At 38.2% G+C, this 15,385-nt stretch overlaps 2 protein-coding genes across 2 annotated transcripts; both read right to left on the bottom strand.

Annotated features, from left to right (window-relative positions):
* Positions 1–902: 902 nt before the first annotated feature.
* hoxc8a (homeobox C8a) lies at positions 903–3,333 on the bottom strand. The gene is made up of 2 exons (XM_030767483.1): positions 2,898–3,333; positions 903–1,213 (listed from the first exon to the last, which is right to left on the bottom strand). Exons 1-2 carry the CDS (start codon positions 3,331–3,333, stop codon positions 903–905), a joined length of 747 nt encoding a protein of 248 aa, XP_030623343.1.
* A 4,526-nt stretch (positions 3,334–7,859) lies between these two features.
* Positions 7,860–9,714, bottom strand: hoxc9a (homeobox C9a). Its single transcript, XM_030768268.1, has 2 exons — positions 9,144–9,714; positions 7,860–8,104 (listed from the first exon to the last, which is right to left on the bottom strand). The coding sequence occupies exons 1-2, from the start codon at positions 9,712–9,714 to the stop codon at positions 7,860–7,862; spliced, it is 816 nt and encodes a 271-aa protein (XP_030624128.1).
* Between the last annotated feature and the right edge of the window lie 5,671 nt (positions 9,715–15,385).

Raw genomic sequence — 15,385 nt, 5'->3', positions numbered from 1 at the left:
TTGTCTTCCAAAGACAATTCATTCGAAGTGTTCATATGGGAACTTATATAACTTAGGTTTTAAATTCCAATAGAAAACAAAATCTTACGAAATCTCTATCTAAAAATCTATATTGCAAATTTCCCAGGTTTAGGTAGCATCTTTTAAGATTTTCAAACGATTGCAATCTCTGGTAAAGTAATTAAACGTTATAAAATGTGTTCTTTCCCATTCACCACTAATATTAACAATCGATTATAATTAAAGAGGCTAATCAATAGAGAACGTGTTTTATATGCAGAATATCAAGGCTACTCTAGACAACTCAATTCCATTCCGTCCAGAAGTGGCAATACAACATAGTCATATTCCAATGGCCATCTAAACACCAATTCAACACATTAATGTTTTCCTGTACATTGTAACAATCTGTGTGTGACAATCTGAGATCTTTAGGCATATCTTTAGCTTTTCAATTGTATACACATGCCGCAATAAGTGATCAGGTGAAAATTCAGGTAAAAGTTTCGAAGGTCTTAGTTGCCACTTCGGTTAATTTTTTTATCTACACCACCAGGTCGATTTTAAAGTAATATAATTGTTATTCCAGACATCATGCTGTTTGAAGTTCCTAGTCTGAGAAATATTATAATATATAGTCTATACATCTGTTTCCCAAACTTGTGTTCGAACTTATTTTGTCACGTTTTTATCAACGGAACAGATTCACATTCACTGACGTAAAAAGAGCTTGTGTTGTAGTTGTTTTTTGTTTGTTTGTTTGTTTGTTTGTTTTGGATTCTCTCACTTTTTGATCCAAAGGTGACAGTATAATTGGCGCTTTCTGTCTCTTTCTTTCCCTTCACCAGCGCTCAAGACCTTTCATTCTTTCTTCTGCCATATAGCCATAAAAGACCATAAAATCATTCTTTGCTCTGTTCTTTCTCTTCCGTTTCCTTCTCTTCCCCTTCTTCTCCTTCACCATCCTCGTTGGTTTCCTCCTCCGCCTCGGCCTCCCCTCTTTGCCCCGGAAACTTGTCTTTGTTATTTTCTTTTTTCCACTTCATCCGCCGGTTCTGGAACCAAATCTTCACCTGACGTTCGGTGAGGCTCAATGCGTGAGAAACTTCAATTCGCCGTTTGCGCGTGAGATACGGATTGAAGAGAAACTCTTTCTCCAGTTCAAGAGTTTGGTAACGACTGTACGTCTGCCTTCCGTTGCGTCTTCCAGGGGCTTGAATATGAAATAGGTAGAAGGAATTCATTAACTTATTGACTTTTTTAGAAGAAATGTTGATTCATATTTTCGAGTCACATTCTCATTTTTTATTTTATTATATTTTAACCTCAGCGAAACCAGTGTTTCAAAAAAAACGTGAGGCCTAGAATTTGCCTTTTAGTGTTAAAGCTGTAAGGAAGAGTCTATATATATTACACACACACACGCACACACACACACACACACGCACACGCACACACGCACAAGCACACACGCACACACACACACACACACACACGATATTTTCATGTGAAAATGGGTTTGAAGTGAGACTGCCGTGCGTTGACAAATAGTTTTTTGTGTTCTTGGAAAAACTCATATGTTGACTAAGCTTTATTTTTTGTCCAAATTGAGTAATAATTTGTATAATTTTGTAATAAGGTATAAACTGCACCTACATGTATGATTATGAGAACTACACGGCCCACAATCTTATGATTTCCATGCATAACGCAAGTCGTGAATTGCCCAGCCAGCTAACATTTTTGCGTAAAAATAGTTTGTCTAGAACTAGACAAGGCGTTCTTTCTAAATGGTGCCGTAACACATACACCTTGACAGCTTATTCAGCAACATTCTCTTATTTTCGTAGACTCGCACACGAGCATGCGCTCGCGGACACGCGGGCACACGCACACACGCACACACGCACACATACGCATGTGGAATGTCTCCTGCAGCCTCTGACCACAGTCAGAAGGATTAAAAAAACTTTAACCCTTGGTCAAAATAACAAGCAGCATTTTAACTAAAAGCAGGATTGCTCAAAAGTTCAAATGGAACTTGCCTTAGTAGGCTTACCTAGTGTCTGAAAGAAATTAAATACATTTAAAAATTAGTCTGTTCCCTGAAAACTAGTGAAACAGCCTGATGCTTCACTCCAATGAAAACAACTGAGCAGCAGAGCACTGATCATAAACAGATTACATGACGTCCTGCCATGTTGACCTATTGCAAAGTACACTACATCACAACTGTATTCTCTCTCAGCAGTCTCGTGATTTTAGCAGAATTGTGGTAAACTGTACCTCAGACTAACCCTGTACAACCTGTGCGGGCTCCTCTGGCATTCTAAAACCGTGAGTCCGATAATGAATCATCATTCTCCCGCAACACTACATGCTGTCAAATCAATGCACTTCGTTTTACAATTAGACGTTGATTGCACGGCGAAGTCGATAGTGGGTTCGGGGAGCTAGGGAGTAAGTGTGTTTGTGATGATAGCCGCATTTGACGTGTCTTACTGTAAGGTCTGGATACGTGAGAGCATGTCATGACCAGTATTAGAAATGAACGTGTAAATAGAGCTTAAACACAGATCCCGCTTTACGTTTCACCAATATCTCTCAGATAAATTCAGACAGATACACTCACGGACTGCCACACGCACACACACGTATATATATATATATATATATATATATATATATATATATATATATATATATATATATATATATATATATATATATATATATGTATGTATGTATGTATGTATGTATGTATGTATGTATGTGTATATATATATGTGTATGTTTACACACACACACACACACACACACACACACACATACAAACACCCACACACACGCACAAACACAAGGATGGCTAGTTGAACAGAACACAAAATTGTTCTAACCGTGGGGTCTCATCCATGGAAACATGAGACTGGGAGAGGAGTTTTGATTTAAGTGGCCTTGTCCTTCTCCGGTGTTAGAGCTATTGGACGATTTACAGTCTGGATACTGCGCTAAGCTCGCTTCTTGCTGGGTACCATAAAGCGGTTGCCTGGGCAGAGCTTCATATCCATAAAATTTCGTTGCGTCTCCATGACAGGCCAATGCGCAGGGGTTTTGTTGATATCCAGGGTTGGATATACCCGTAGTCCCATGGTGGAAAAAGTCCTGAACATGATGGGACGGATGTTGAAATCCCGGTGCTGCCGCTCCAGGTCCATATACAAGCGTGTGGCTACGGGCAACGCTCTGTGGGAACCTGCAGTCGTAATAAGTTGGTTCCAATGTTTCGCTGCCTTTGTACTTGGAAAAAAGAGGGTTAACAAAATAGGAGCTCATGGTTAGCTTTCATTAAAAAGAGTTTTCTTGGTGGAAAAAATAAGTCCTTTTCGTTGTGGTGGCGCCCTATTGTTAGAGTTCCAAAGCGCATACAGCACAGAGCAACCGGAACTAGATGGAGAAATGCTGCCCCTTTGGACAATCTCAGGCAGCCCTCTTCAACTCTCCTCTGTTCGACTTTCTCGCTCTCTCTCTACGTCAACCTTTTTCGTTTCGCAGCCTCAAAACATGGCGTGTACGGTAGATATGATAAGGTTAAAGCAGGCTAGCTCCGCCGGCAGAGTCACAAGCGCTTTCTCTCCCTTTTTTTTAGCTTCCCACCCAACCACCCCCACTACAATGACCCCCTCCTTTTTGTACCCACCACCCCCACCGCACTCTTCGCCTCGCCTCCTCATCTTTCCTAAGCGGCCACAGGCGTCTACCTTGAGGAAAAAGCAGCGTTCAAGATATCGTACATGAAAAGCGATGAATCATACACATTTTCGGAGTGTTTCTCCGAGCCCGTCCAGAGATTCTGGTGTCACGTTATCTTCAGACAAGCCTACAACATACCTTAATATTTCTAAGAAGTAATCTAATTATTGGATTACAAAATATAGTATAAATAGTTTAGTAGAGCTTCTTTATCCCTCGTGAAATTTTGGACATTAATATAGCCCGGTTTGATCAGTTTCTGTTAAGCCGGAAGTTTTATGCCTCATTCTCTCTCGAAACGATCGCGCATCAACTTCTTGCATCCTACAACATGAACAACATCAGTGCGACCAATGCTGATAACAATACCACAACACAACTTTAAGTTTAATTCATGAGAGTTAGAACTGATTCCTACGGTGGGCGTAGGCTAATGCGTTGAAAAGTAAAATATCTACTATGTATTATTTTTTTTTTTTTGCTGTACTAAAAATGTATTACTATTTTTGTTGTTGTTGTTGTTGCTGTTGTTGCTGCTGTTGGTGGTGGTGCCATTGTTATATTGTTGTTATATTGATACATTTGTATATCTATTACGCTAACAAATACAAACACGTGTAGCTTGTGAGTATATGTAAGCATGCCCTGACCCTCTTAAACCTTTCCTGAAAAGTTGTTAATCTACTGCGCTGAGTCAATAAAAACGCGTATAAGATACATTGTTATTCCACTAACATACTGTTAAACATTTCAGTGGCGATGTTTTAAGGCATTTCCAAAATACAAGCTTGTTTTCTGTGGTGTTGTTGACCATTTTTACACGTCATAGTAAAACATAAAAGACGAAAGGGAAATTTATAGACTTGTCACAGGCCATAAATGTTCGTCGACTGTTTTCTTGGAAACTCTGCTGTGCTGACTGAATTTCTTGTTTGTGTATTAAATAATGAAACGTCCTACCATTCTAATATCTGGTTTTAACTTTTTTAAACATTTGCTGTCCTTATAAATATGTTAACAATCCTACTACAACATTACTAAGACCAACAAAACAATGATAGCACCATCAAAAACAACACCACCACTAGCAGCAGCAGCAACGACAACAAACACAACAACAAGGATAATGATAATAATAATAATAATAATAATAATAATAATAATGATAATAATAATAACAATAATAATAATAATAACAACAACAATAACAACAACAAACAACAATAATAACAGCAACAACAACAACAACAACAACAACGATAATAACAATAATAATAATAATAATAATAATAATAATAATAATAATAATGTAAATTGTATGATGAAAAATTATGTGATTCCTGTAAAAATTAGATCTTTTCAGTTCAAGAAACTCTGGCACTGCGCGTAAGACGCGATAGCTTATCAGCAAAGTAAAAGAAAATAGCGTTTTAACCGGTTATATCATTTAAATGCTATGGCAATAAATGTTCTGTATTTTATACTTTACCGTTAGTAACACTGTATTGTGCAAACCTGTTCAGTGAAAAACACTGCCCTGCTATATTTGTTTGGTTATCTTTTTTGGCAAAATCGTGGCACAACTGTGTGGTATTAAATGACACTGCCTTTGACAATTGAGAATGATGGAAGGCGTTGTAGATGATGATAATAATAAACAGGACACTATAAGGGCTGTTTCAGTACTCCAGAGTGCTGACGCCGGAGTCTTATTTTAGCCCAAACTGTGATTGATGACGAAAGCTGCCTTTCTTTTCAACACTCATATCCTGGTGGGTTATGTAGGCCCAAAGACGTCAACTGCTCAAATCTTTAGTCAATAGCGCCATCTAGTGACCGATAGAGCCATATTACAGAAGAGTTACAGGAGAATAATGAATTATTTAAAAGACATTTTATGGAATACAGATTTAAAAAAAAAGAAGAAAGAAAGACAAAAACTGTCCGAAATTAGTTGGAATGATCACTTAGCCTACTATTTATAGAGTAGCCAAGGGACCATGAATTACTCTATTCCTGATACCTGGTGGTATAATTCTTTACAATTTCCTCGTAAACATTACTCAAAGTTGTTTCAAACGGTGTATTTCGGCTTATGAACTGAGGATTTGGGTCTTGTGAATCAATGCCTTGAATTTCTAGTTGCGGATTCTTGTTGTGTTTCGGGGTGTGGGGAAACGCATGTTGCTTCCAGCGGGCGTAAATGCACTGGTGTATCCCTTTGAACAGGTCCGCAACCACCGTCCATTAAACCATAAAGTAATTTAGGCCAGACGTCTAGCCAGTGAGCCAGGTTTGCTTTGTTCGTCTGCATTTGAGACAAACAACGCAAACTCGAACAGGGTTGTAAAACTGGCATTTTTTTTGTCCTGTGCGGAAACGCACTGGATTGGTCTTTGAAACTTCGGCATCCTGTCCGTATTGTTAAGAACCACAAAAAGGTAATTTAAACTGATTACAGGAAACCAATGCCAGACGTGGGGAATTATTGCTCTCTCCTCGACATTGAGACCGCTGAACACAAAAATGTACGTAAAACCGAAGGCGATGTGGGCTACTACTGAAATCAATTCCGGCAAATAAATTCCGGACTAGTTTTGACATTTATTTGATTGACATAAGATCATTGTCTGTAAATCTCTTCAAGTCAGTCCTGATACTAGTACATGAAATAACGTCTAGAATCGTCGAACTGTCAAAATCACGCACTCTTCTTGGTCTCCGGAGAAAGAAAATGAAATTCTATCCGTAAAAGTGTGTATGGACGTTGATCTTTGTATGGCATCAGAAGATAAAGGATGTTACAGATGAAAATAGGCTGCTGTTTGTACTGTATATTGCACACGTTGCATAGAATTACCTCATGTAATCAATGTAGGTTTGGTAAATCGCCACCACTGCAAAAAAATGTTAGAAGTTTGCTTCAGGGCTAACCATGAAACCCAGTACGCAATTAAAATGTTGCAAAATTGTAACGACAATATACTTCTTCTGGTATCCAAAATAAGAAAGTAAGGGCAGACTTCCCAACTACTTTTGCTGCTTTAGGTCAACTCCTCTACTGCTCAGAAAAAGAATCGTATGATCAGCTCAAAGAACGAGTGGTTACTGGACTCGTGTCGTGTATATTTCCCCTTATTTATTTATTTATTTATTTATTTATTTATTTACTATTTTCTCTCTTAACGCGATACATTTAAATATCACAAAATCGTCAATGAAAATAAAACTCTTAACCTGCCCAGGTAATTGCGTGTTTTACAGATTACTTCAACCAATGCATTGAGCTTTGTTTTCCTTGAAGCTGGTGCTACGCCACTGTAGAGTAAGATATGTGTAGGCCAAAATGTGAGCTGAGGGCGTACGCGCCGTGCTTCTTACTTACTTATTCCCGTTACAAAATATTAGCTACTCACTCTACATTTGTGATCACAACTGAAGTCGTATAATTTATTTATTAAAACAAAATAAACAGAAAAACACACCAACACGTGAACATGAAGTTAATGACTTTATCTGTATATAGCTACAGTATATAATGAAACCAACATTTACAAGCTAAAGAATGCAAAATACATATACAGGTACATCAAAATCCCTATCCCAGTGGCCTACAGACGCAAACACGAATGGTTCTGGACAACAGACTTGCTTATACGAATAAAATGTTAGATCTTTACACTGCCTTACAAATAAACAAAACACATAGAATATGCAGGTATTCACGTGGAAGTCATAAATTACTTTATGAAAAATAAAGAAAAGCAAGCTAATTCAAGTATTTTCTTGTTCATATTTCGGTGCAATCTCCCTCTTGGTTGGAGGGTCCTAGTTTTCCCTTTTTTGAAGAGACGCAAGATATTCTCCATGTGTCATCCACTATGTTTATCTCTGGTTCCTCTCATATGGAATAGAAGTCCAAACATGTTCGAAGTACAAATACAGTGAAACGTAATGTTTATTAATGTAGTCGGGTGAAGAAACAACAGTAATTTAAGCGTGTCGACGAAATCCTGGCTGTTCCTGTGCAACAGAGAGAGGACTGCAATCCTTTAAGACCTCCTGTATATGCCCATCTGTTCGATCGTTGACATTAGGACAATTTTGTTCTACTGTTCCTTGCCGTCGGCTTTTTCCTTGTTCATTTTCTTCATCTTCATACGTCGGTTCTGGAACCAGATCTTAACCTGTCGCTCCGTCAGGTTAAGCACTCTGGCTACCTCATATCGTCGGTCTCTTGTGAGGTACATATTAAATAAAAATTCCTTTTCGAGTTCGAGAGTTTGATATTTGGTATAAGGACATCGCTTCTTCCTTGTAGAGCGTGCGTGGATCCAGTTAGCCACAGGGTTGTCTGCAAAATAACACACAAAATAAGTTTAGAATATCTTCATATCATTTCATAGCTTATCATATAGATTATCATGAAAGCAGGCCGTTTCCATTACTTGTTGGTTAGTAACGAGTATGGCTATCATAGTTTGTTGGATATTTAACAGTAAAGTGACCTTTTTTCCCTTTGAATAATAATCGTTAGCTTGTTGTTTTTTATTGTTTAAACCTAATCATTATGTCGTCTGGTAATGGTGTTGTAAAAAGGTAAATGTAACTATTTGCTTTATAGGCCTATAAAATAAATACGCCTTGCAGTTCAAGTGGGCTATTTAACGGTTTGCAAAGTCCTCGAAAGTGCTGCTTGCATTCTACAAGTAGTTTTTAAAACCTTTGTCTTTGTTTTTTCGTGTTGGTTTACAGCGTGTAAAACGACATTAAAATTTACTGGAATGTTTTTTTTCACAAAGACATACATAAACAGCCTGTTACCTCTTTATGAAATTTGTGTTAATTTGCTGCTGTTCAATGTTCTTTAAAAATATTAGGAGTAAACTGGTATAATCCGTGTGCATCAAAGCAGATCTGAACCCGCTTGACAGTGGAAAACTTGGTTTTGAGTACTAATTTGTTTTTAGTATTTGTTAGGGCATCTAAACAACAAAACTACCTCGACGAAAATTTCGCTGCATTACTTTGCTCATAAAATTACGATTATGATAATGATTGTGATTGTAACAAAATACAAAAACAGAAATACAATTATGTTCAACAACGGTGTAAATAAGTTCGGGCATCCAAATTCACTATCTTGCTAGCCTTGCCTTGCCAATAGCATTTTTATAACCCACTCCCTATTTTACAGCCCGATCTTATGGCCTTCGCCTTTTCAGCTTCAGGGTAGCTTCTAAACAGGCTTGAGTCAGTCGAGGACAGCAAAGCAGATGAAAGAATGTAAAACTCAGTTTTATGACAGATGACAGCCAACCACCAAGCGACCGCAATAAAAGTAGTAGCATCCCAACTGCTCCCACCCGGTTGTAAACATGGCTTTAACTTACTCGGGTCTAATTCAGCCTTCTCGTCTTTGTGCTTCCCGGAAGCCAAGATCTCCGACTCAGGCGATGGGGTCTGCTGCTGCGACTTTTCTCGGATGTCGACAGAGGAGCAGTAGAGATAATCTGAGTACGTCCTACCGTTCGAGCCAAGGCATTCTCCAGTTCGGTGCTCCTGGAAGGCGTCGGGCTTCAGTCCGTAATGCCTGCTGTTCGCTGGGTAGCCGGGAAAGGACACAGTGCCGGGGATTGGCTCGAGCCATGATCGCATGTACCTTGAATCTGTCCCTAAATGAGGTTGGTGAGTATAGGGATGGTAAACCACTGATGACTGCGAATGAACAGGGGCCCAAGAAGTTGTAAAGACGGATGGTTTTGGGGCAAAGCTGCAAGACGGATAATCCACGCATTCCGGTACCAGTGGTGTCGGACGGTGACTGGAGGAGAGTGAACCAGGAGCCGAAAACCGAGTCGCCAGAACATCCTCGTTCTCGTGGTTTATCAAGGAATCCACATAATAATTACTTATGGGACCCGTGGTCGACATGACGATGTTTCCCGTCTCTTTTACATGCATCCGATTATTATATGGAGTGTATGTGTACTTTTTTTTATCTACCCATAGAACAATCAAGCCAGGTAATTATTTCTGAAAGCTTCACCGGCTGCGATTGGTCGATTCTGCAACACGTGATTATATTTACCCCCTCAAAAATTGCACAGTAGATCAATGCGCGAGCTGTCCAGGGATAGCAATACTCTTCGGAATAGCTGTAGGTTTCTGAATTTAATCGCATATTTTGAGAGGGTAAGAAAAAAATCGCGATAACTTTCAGTTGCTGTGTGTCACCAATTCTGAAAGTGTGTATGTGGCTTTGTATCAGAGCACGAGGTACGTCAACGATCGTGTAAAGGCACTATTTGCTGATGTAATCTATCTCTGTCTTGCCTGCTCCTCTGTTCTTGCGATTTCTCTGCACATCCCTCATTCAATAGCATTGATTATTCATAAAATAACACACAACGTATAGTCTTATTTCCTTACTTTTATGTTCTCCTTCACCGTCCATGTCATGGGATAATTTATCATGAAGTAATATGAGCTGATGCTAATTCAGAGTTGACTATGGCGTTGAAATGGAATTGTGAGTTTAGAACGCTATTGCGCACAGAAATTGTACTTTCTACCACTTTCAAATAAACACAGTCTGGACATCTCTCATAAAATGGATTTAAAGAAACGGAAATAGGGAGGTGGGAATACTTCGCTTGAAAACTCGCCCACTTCAGCGGCTATATTCGGCTGTGGCCGTGCATGTTTTTATGTCCTTCAATAAATTTTTACGAGGACCATTTGATTGTTCATAAACGTGTCGTTAATAAAACTCCAGTTGACTTCACAGTATAACATAAAACCAACACTGTGCTTGTGAAAAAAGCCTCGTCCAACCGAGACATTGAGAATAGTAAAGTCTATCAGAGAATGTTTCCGGAGAATCGCATGGACTGAGACACTAGCTTTAGACTGGAATGCCCTGTCAGATAAACTGAACTTACTTTTCCGTTTTCATTTCCTCGAGGACGTATATTTGGGTTTTACTGGAATTGTACATGATCAAAAGGAAAGCACCACAGGACAAATAAAATAGAGCGAGCAAACTGAATCGTCTTTTATGTGAGTATAGCACGAAATTAACTTAAAATCTTAAAAAAAAAGAAAGAAAAGAAAAACAACTTCGCTACGTTTCCGAATAGTTGGGATGCTTTTTATTATATAGGCTACACCAGACTCAGGCCTTGGCAATGCAAAGATAGTTTGTTTTGTTATTGTTTGTTATAAAATAATTACAATGCAATTTTTTATTTAAATCGTAATTGCGTGTTTAAATATGACCCACTTCGTCATAAAACTATAGGAAATATTCAAAAAGTCAAAGATGACAATTACAGTAAAAGCACGGTGAAATGCAAATTTGTCCGTCTAGCATTACGCTTGGGATACAGGGTTAAATTAAGCTGCTGGTTATTTACTTAGATTTCTTAAAATTAACATGAAATCCAATTCGAATTTGATTCATGGCAATGTGCGATCTTTCGTCTGCAGTCATTGTCAGTGCTGGGCCCATGTCGTGTTGGCCACTTGAGGTCGGGCTTCTTTAACTGTCTTGGTGAATTTCAGACAATACAATGATTAAGGCAACAGATAAAAATAGTAATTTGGCCTTTATAATGTTTTTTGACATTGGTAAATTAGCTATAACCGACTTTATTTTAGTGATATTCGCAGACAGCACTACTGTCTCATTTTCTTTAGTAGGATCAGGAGAAAAGCAACAACCATTTCAAATAAAAGAACGCTTCATGTGACGCTCCATAGCAGCCACTTTGACTTGGATAAATCTTCTTCTTCTTCTTCTTCTTCTTCTTCTTCTTCTTCTTCTTCCTCTTCTTCTTCTTCTTCTTCTTCCTCTTCTTCTTCTTCTTCTTCTTCTAAATTGGTTTACATGTCGCAGTGCTGCACTTTGGCATCTTTCCTCTGGGAAGACTGCCATCCATTTTAAAGCAATTATCTAGAACATTTTAATGACGATCGAAAGGATTTGTTACAAGGCTTACACCTATTTTTGCTTCTTTTTCTTACTTTAAAAGGACCAGAAATGACCCCAAACCTAAAGGCAGTCGGGATGAAGAGAACAGCTAATAGGACATTAGCATTAGCAATAACCTGACGTTAGCTTGAAACCATGTTGATGCTTTACATTCGGTTTAGAGATGAAATTAGAGCACAGACGAAAATAAACTTAGCCCATGGGCTGCAAAAATAAATCATTAGCCATGATGGATAGTACCTTTCTACGCCACCACCGAAGCTGGATAACATAATAAGAGTTATTTGGACTACACTTATCCAGAATATGACGTAGATTAAAATATGCATCTGCCTGTCTCCTTGGGGCACTGCATTCCCTTCGGCCTAAACAGTGTGTTTCTAATACACACAACGATACCCGCCAAGGGCTTTGATATAAAGCCGTAGAACATTTCTTGTTTCTATTTTCTTGCTGATCAAACAACAAAGCTGTAAAGTTACGAGCAAATAGTTATTAGGTAGCATTTCTGATCTAGTATTTATCTGCTTCTTCACAGTGCGCGATTTCAATTGATTTTCATGCGTTTACAGTGTCATTGCTGATGTATACTGATTTCATATTTCGAGCACATGTGTTCTTTGTTTTGAAATATTTGCATCAGAATTAATAAAAGAAGAATGAATGCTTTTAATCGTCGTCGCTTTGTATTTTATTTTAATTTAACTGGGTTCTTCATGAATTTGCGACTTATTGCGGTTTCTCTAAAAACATAGCTACGATGGAACATTGTTTGCAGTAAGGAGAAATAAGTAATATGTAAATAAGACAGATAGCCAAGAGAATTTATTCATTATAACCTGCCAAAGACATTGGTTCACTTTACTGTACTTGAAATGACTTGAAAACCTATTTAAAGATCGCATTCGAAGAAGTGACAGCTTAGTTGAAAATAAAACAGCAAAATAAGTGAGATATGTTACAGTTTAACAGTTCTATGTATCCGTCAAAATCTCTCAAAATCACCACTGTCTCTCTAAACATCAGTCTCCAAAAATTAGGTTTACCAGGCGGAGTTACGTCAATTTCATATGCACATTTTCATGTAAGCTATTCAGAATGCAAAATGCTACGATAACTTGAGAAGGGCCTTCTGAACAGACTAAATTTAACATAAGAAGCCATATTTATATAAATTGGCCGGAACCAATTCCAGTCTTTGTAATCAGAAGGTGCTGCGTCCTCACGTTGCTCTCTGATAAATAATTTCACAGACTAGGCATACGGACTTTTCTCTTCATATAATTAGATGATATCTTAATACATTTTGGGCACGCACTCGAAGTCGGCGTTTGCTAGTTGTAGTCTACTCTCTTGTATATATACAAGCATAATACGTAAGTACGCAAAATGAAACGTGAAGATCGATAAACTCCTAAATATCGGTGATTTAGCATTTAAAATTTTTAGGCAGCCTAATTAAATCTTTCTTAATTTTTTGTTATTCAAAATTTTACAGTCAGCGTGTTTAAATGAAAATGTTACATACATGCTACTATACATAAATTCATAGTGGACTATCATACAAATCACCGTCGAATAATTTTCTTAGTAAAACAAATCACACCTTTGTATTTGGGTATTACAGATGATGATGATGATGATGATATCAAAATAGCTAAACGCTGCCCATCTTAACAATTTTGATTTCAGTTATGTTAATTGATGCCATTGATGGCGGCTCAGATGCGGAGGCCATTAAGCATCACTGATTTTCCCTTCACACGTCTTCAACAGCAAGCACTGTTAATACAGGTAAATTGTCAACATCGTAATTTGCTTCCTAAGGGTAAGTCTTCTCGACAGATACTTTTTTCATGGCCTTCACCTTTGCAGGCACGAGTGAACACGACCGATATTTTGGGGCTTTATCAGTTCAGAATACTGGCTGAAATTAAACTCATATGACATTCATTGGAGGAAACTGAATCAAAATACGGACAACTGGACAGCACTGAAGACAGTGTCATGTAGAGTGCTTTAGAAGCAGTTAATTTCCTAATCCTTGAGGTGTCTTAATCGAAATGGAAATGACATCAATTCAAAAATCTACGTGCTTGATGCTCTTTCACTGACGGAAGAGAACTGAAGAAACATAAAGATAACACGTGTAGAATTACTACAGTCCGACTTCCAGTCCAGTCATATATATATATATATATATATATATATATATATATATGTATATATATATATATACACACATACATACACACACACACACACACACACACACACACACACATAAAAAAGCAAAACATTTATGTGAATCTAAATTCCCACAAATCTAAACACATATGCGCATTATCATACGTGCTTTGTGCATAGAAAAGGAGGCAATACATCTCTGCGAATACTTGGGAAATCGTCCAGCTCATGCAACTTATGCGAGCAAATTTGCTGAATGAATTCGATAATATATTCTAACAGAACGCTTAAGCATCAAGTGAAGCCAAAAGAACGTCGGCGCCACACTCAACCGCGCACCCACAAAATATGGTTAGGTCAGACATCATACATAGTTTTATATCTTCATACTATTAAAGTGTTCAACAGATGAAAAATAGCTAACTGTTAATGCTTGTAAACATTGCCATTATCACAGTATAATCGTTCTTACATTAATAGTGCGACTCCGTTTTTCCATGGCATGTTCTTCGATATTAGAAATTCAGGAAATGTTTCAAGTGGCTTGGTTAGTGCATAAATAGTTGAAATATGCTGCATCATATTGTGTGTGTGCGTGCGTGTGTGTGTGTGTGTGTGTGTGAGAGAGAGAGAGAGAGGGAGAGAGAGAGAGAGAGAGACTCAATATTCGTACTTGACTGACAGCGGTATACGACTGAGGCCATAGACGTCGTTAGATAGTCTGTTTTGAATGCCTTCGAAACCACTCGAAGACACATGCATTAAAAACGAACAGATTGAGAAATCTGGTGTGCTGTTACGCAATGCAAATATTCTAACAATGTGTATTAATCAACCACGCTTCTCAGTCTCTACATATTATTGTGAATACAGCAAAGATTTGTGCACGTGCGTGTGTGTGTGTGTGTGTGTGTGTATCATTCAAATGCTTCAAAAGGACAGCGTTCAAATGCTCAAATAACACGAAAAGCCAGCGTCATGTAAAACCAGCAAAACCTGCAATCAGGTTAACTTTGTCTTAGAATGCTAAGAATCAAACTGCGTTCACGTGCATGCATTCTAATCTGCTACAATTTTGACTGAACCTGTATGGTGTATGTACCTATTTCTTTATTATTTTCATGAGTTGTCACATCTTATACCACAAAGTGAGCATTTGCTTATGTTTAAAACTTAAAGTTTCACTTAAAGTTAAGCTTAAAGTTTATGAAACTTGCTGGTCCCAAAAGTCAATTTACTTTTTGAGGGCAATGTAACCTTAAGCTATTTGAGGGAAATTGCCGCTATATCCGCGTGCTAGGCGGCAGTGTCCTGTGGGGGCCATTGCTTGTGCTGTAAACGCTTTGTTGGTGACGCATTCCTGAGGAGCTCTCCATTCACTCAACTGAATGAAAATGACTTTGGATTCCAGACTGTCTCCTCCCGACTCACAACATCTTGAGGGAGGCAGTG

Source organism: Chanos chanos, chromosome 3, assembly GCF_902362185.1.
Source record: "Chanos chanos chromosome 3, fChaCha1.1, whole genome shotgun sequence".
NCBI lineage: Eukaryota > Metazoa > Chordata > Actinopteri > Gonorynchiformes > Chanidae > Chanos > Chanos chanos.
This window is presented reverse-complemented; position numbering and strand designations above follow the sequence as displayed.

Coding starts and splice junctions, on each gene's coding strand:
- hoxc8a (XM_030767483.1), bottom strand. CDS start 3,333: ATGAGCTCCTATTTTGTTAACCCTCTTTTTTCCAAGTACAAAGGCAGC. Junction 1,214..2,897: donor TCCATGGATGAGACCCCACG/GTTAGAACAATT, acceptor TTCATATTCAAG/CCCCTGGAAGACGCAACGGA.
- hoxc9a (XM_030768268.1), bottom strand. CDS start 9,714: ATGCATGTAAAAGAGACGGGAAACATCGTCATGTCGACCACGGGTCCC. Junction 8,105..9,143: donor GAAGGCTGAATTAGACCCGA/GTAAGTTAAAGC, acceptor GTTATTTTGCAG/ACAACCCTGTGGCTAACTGG.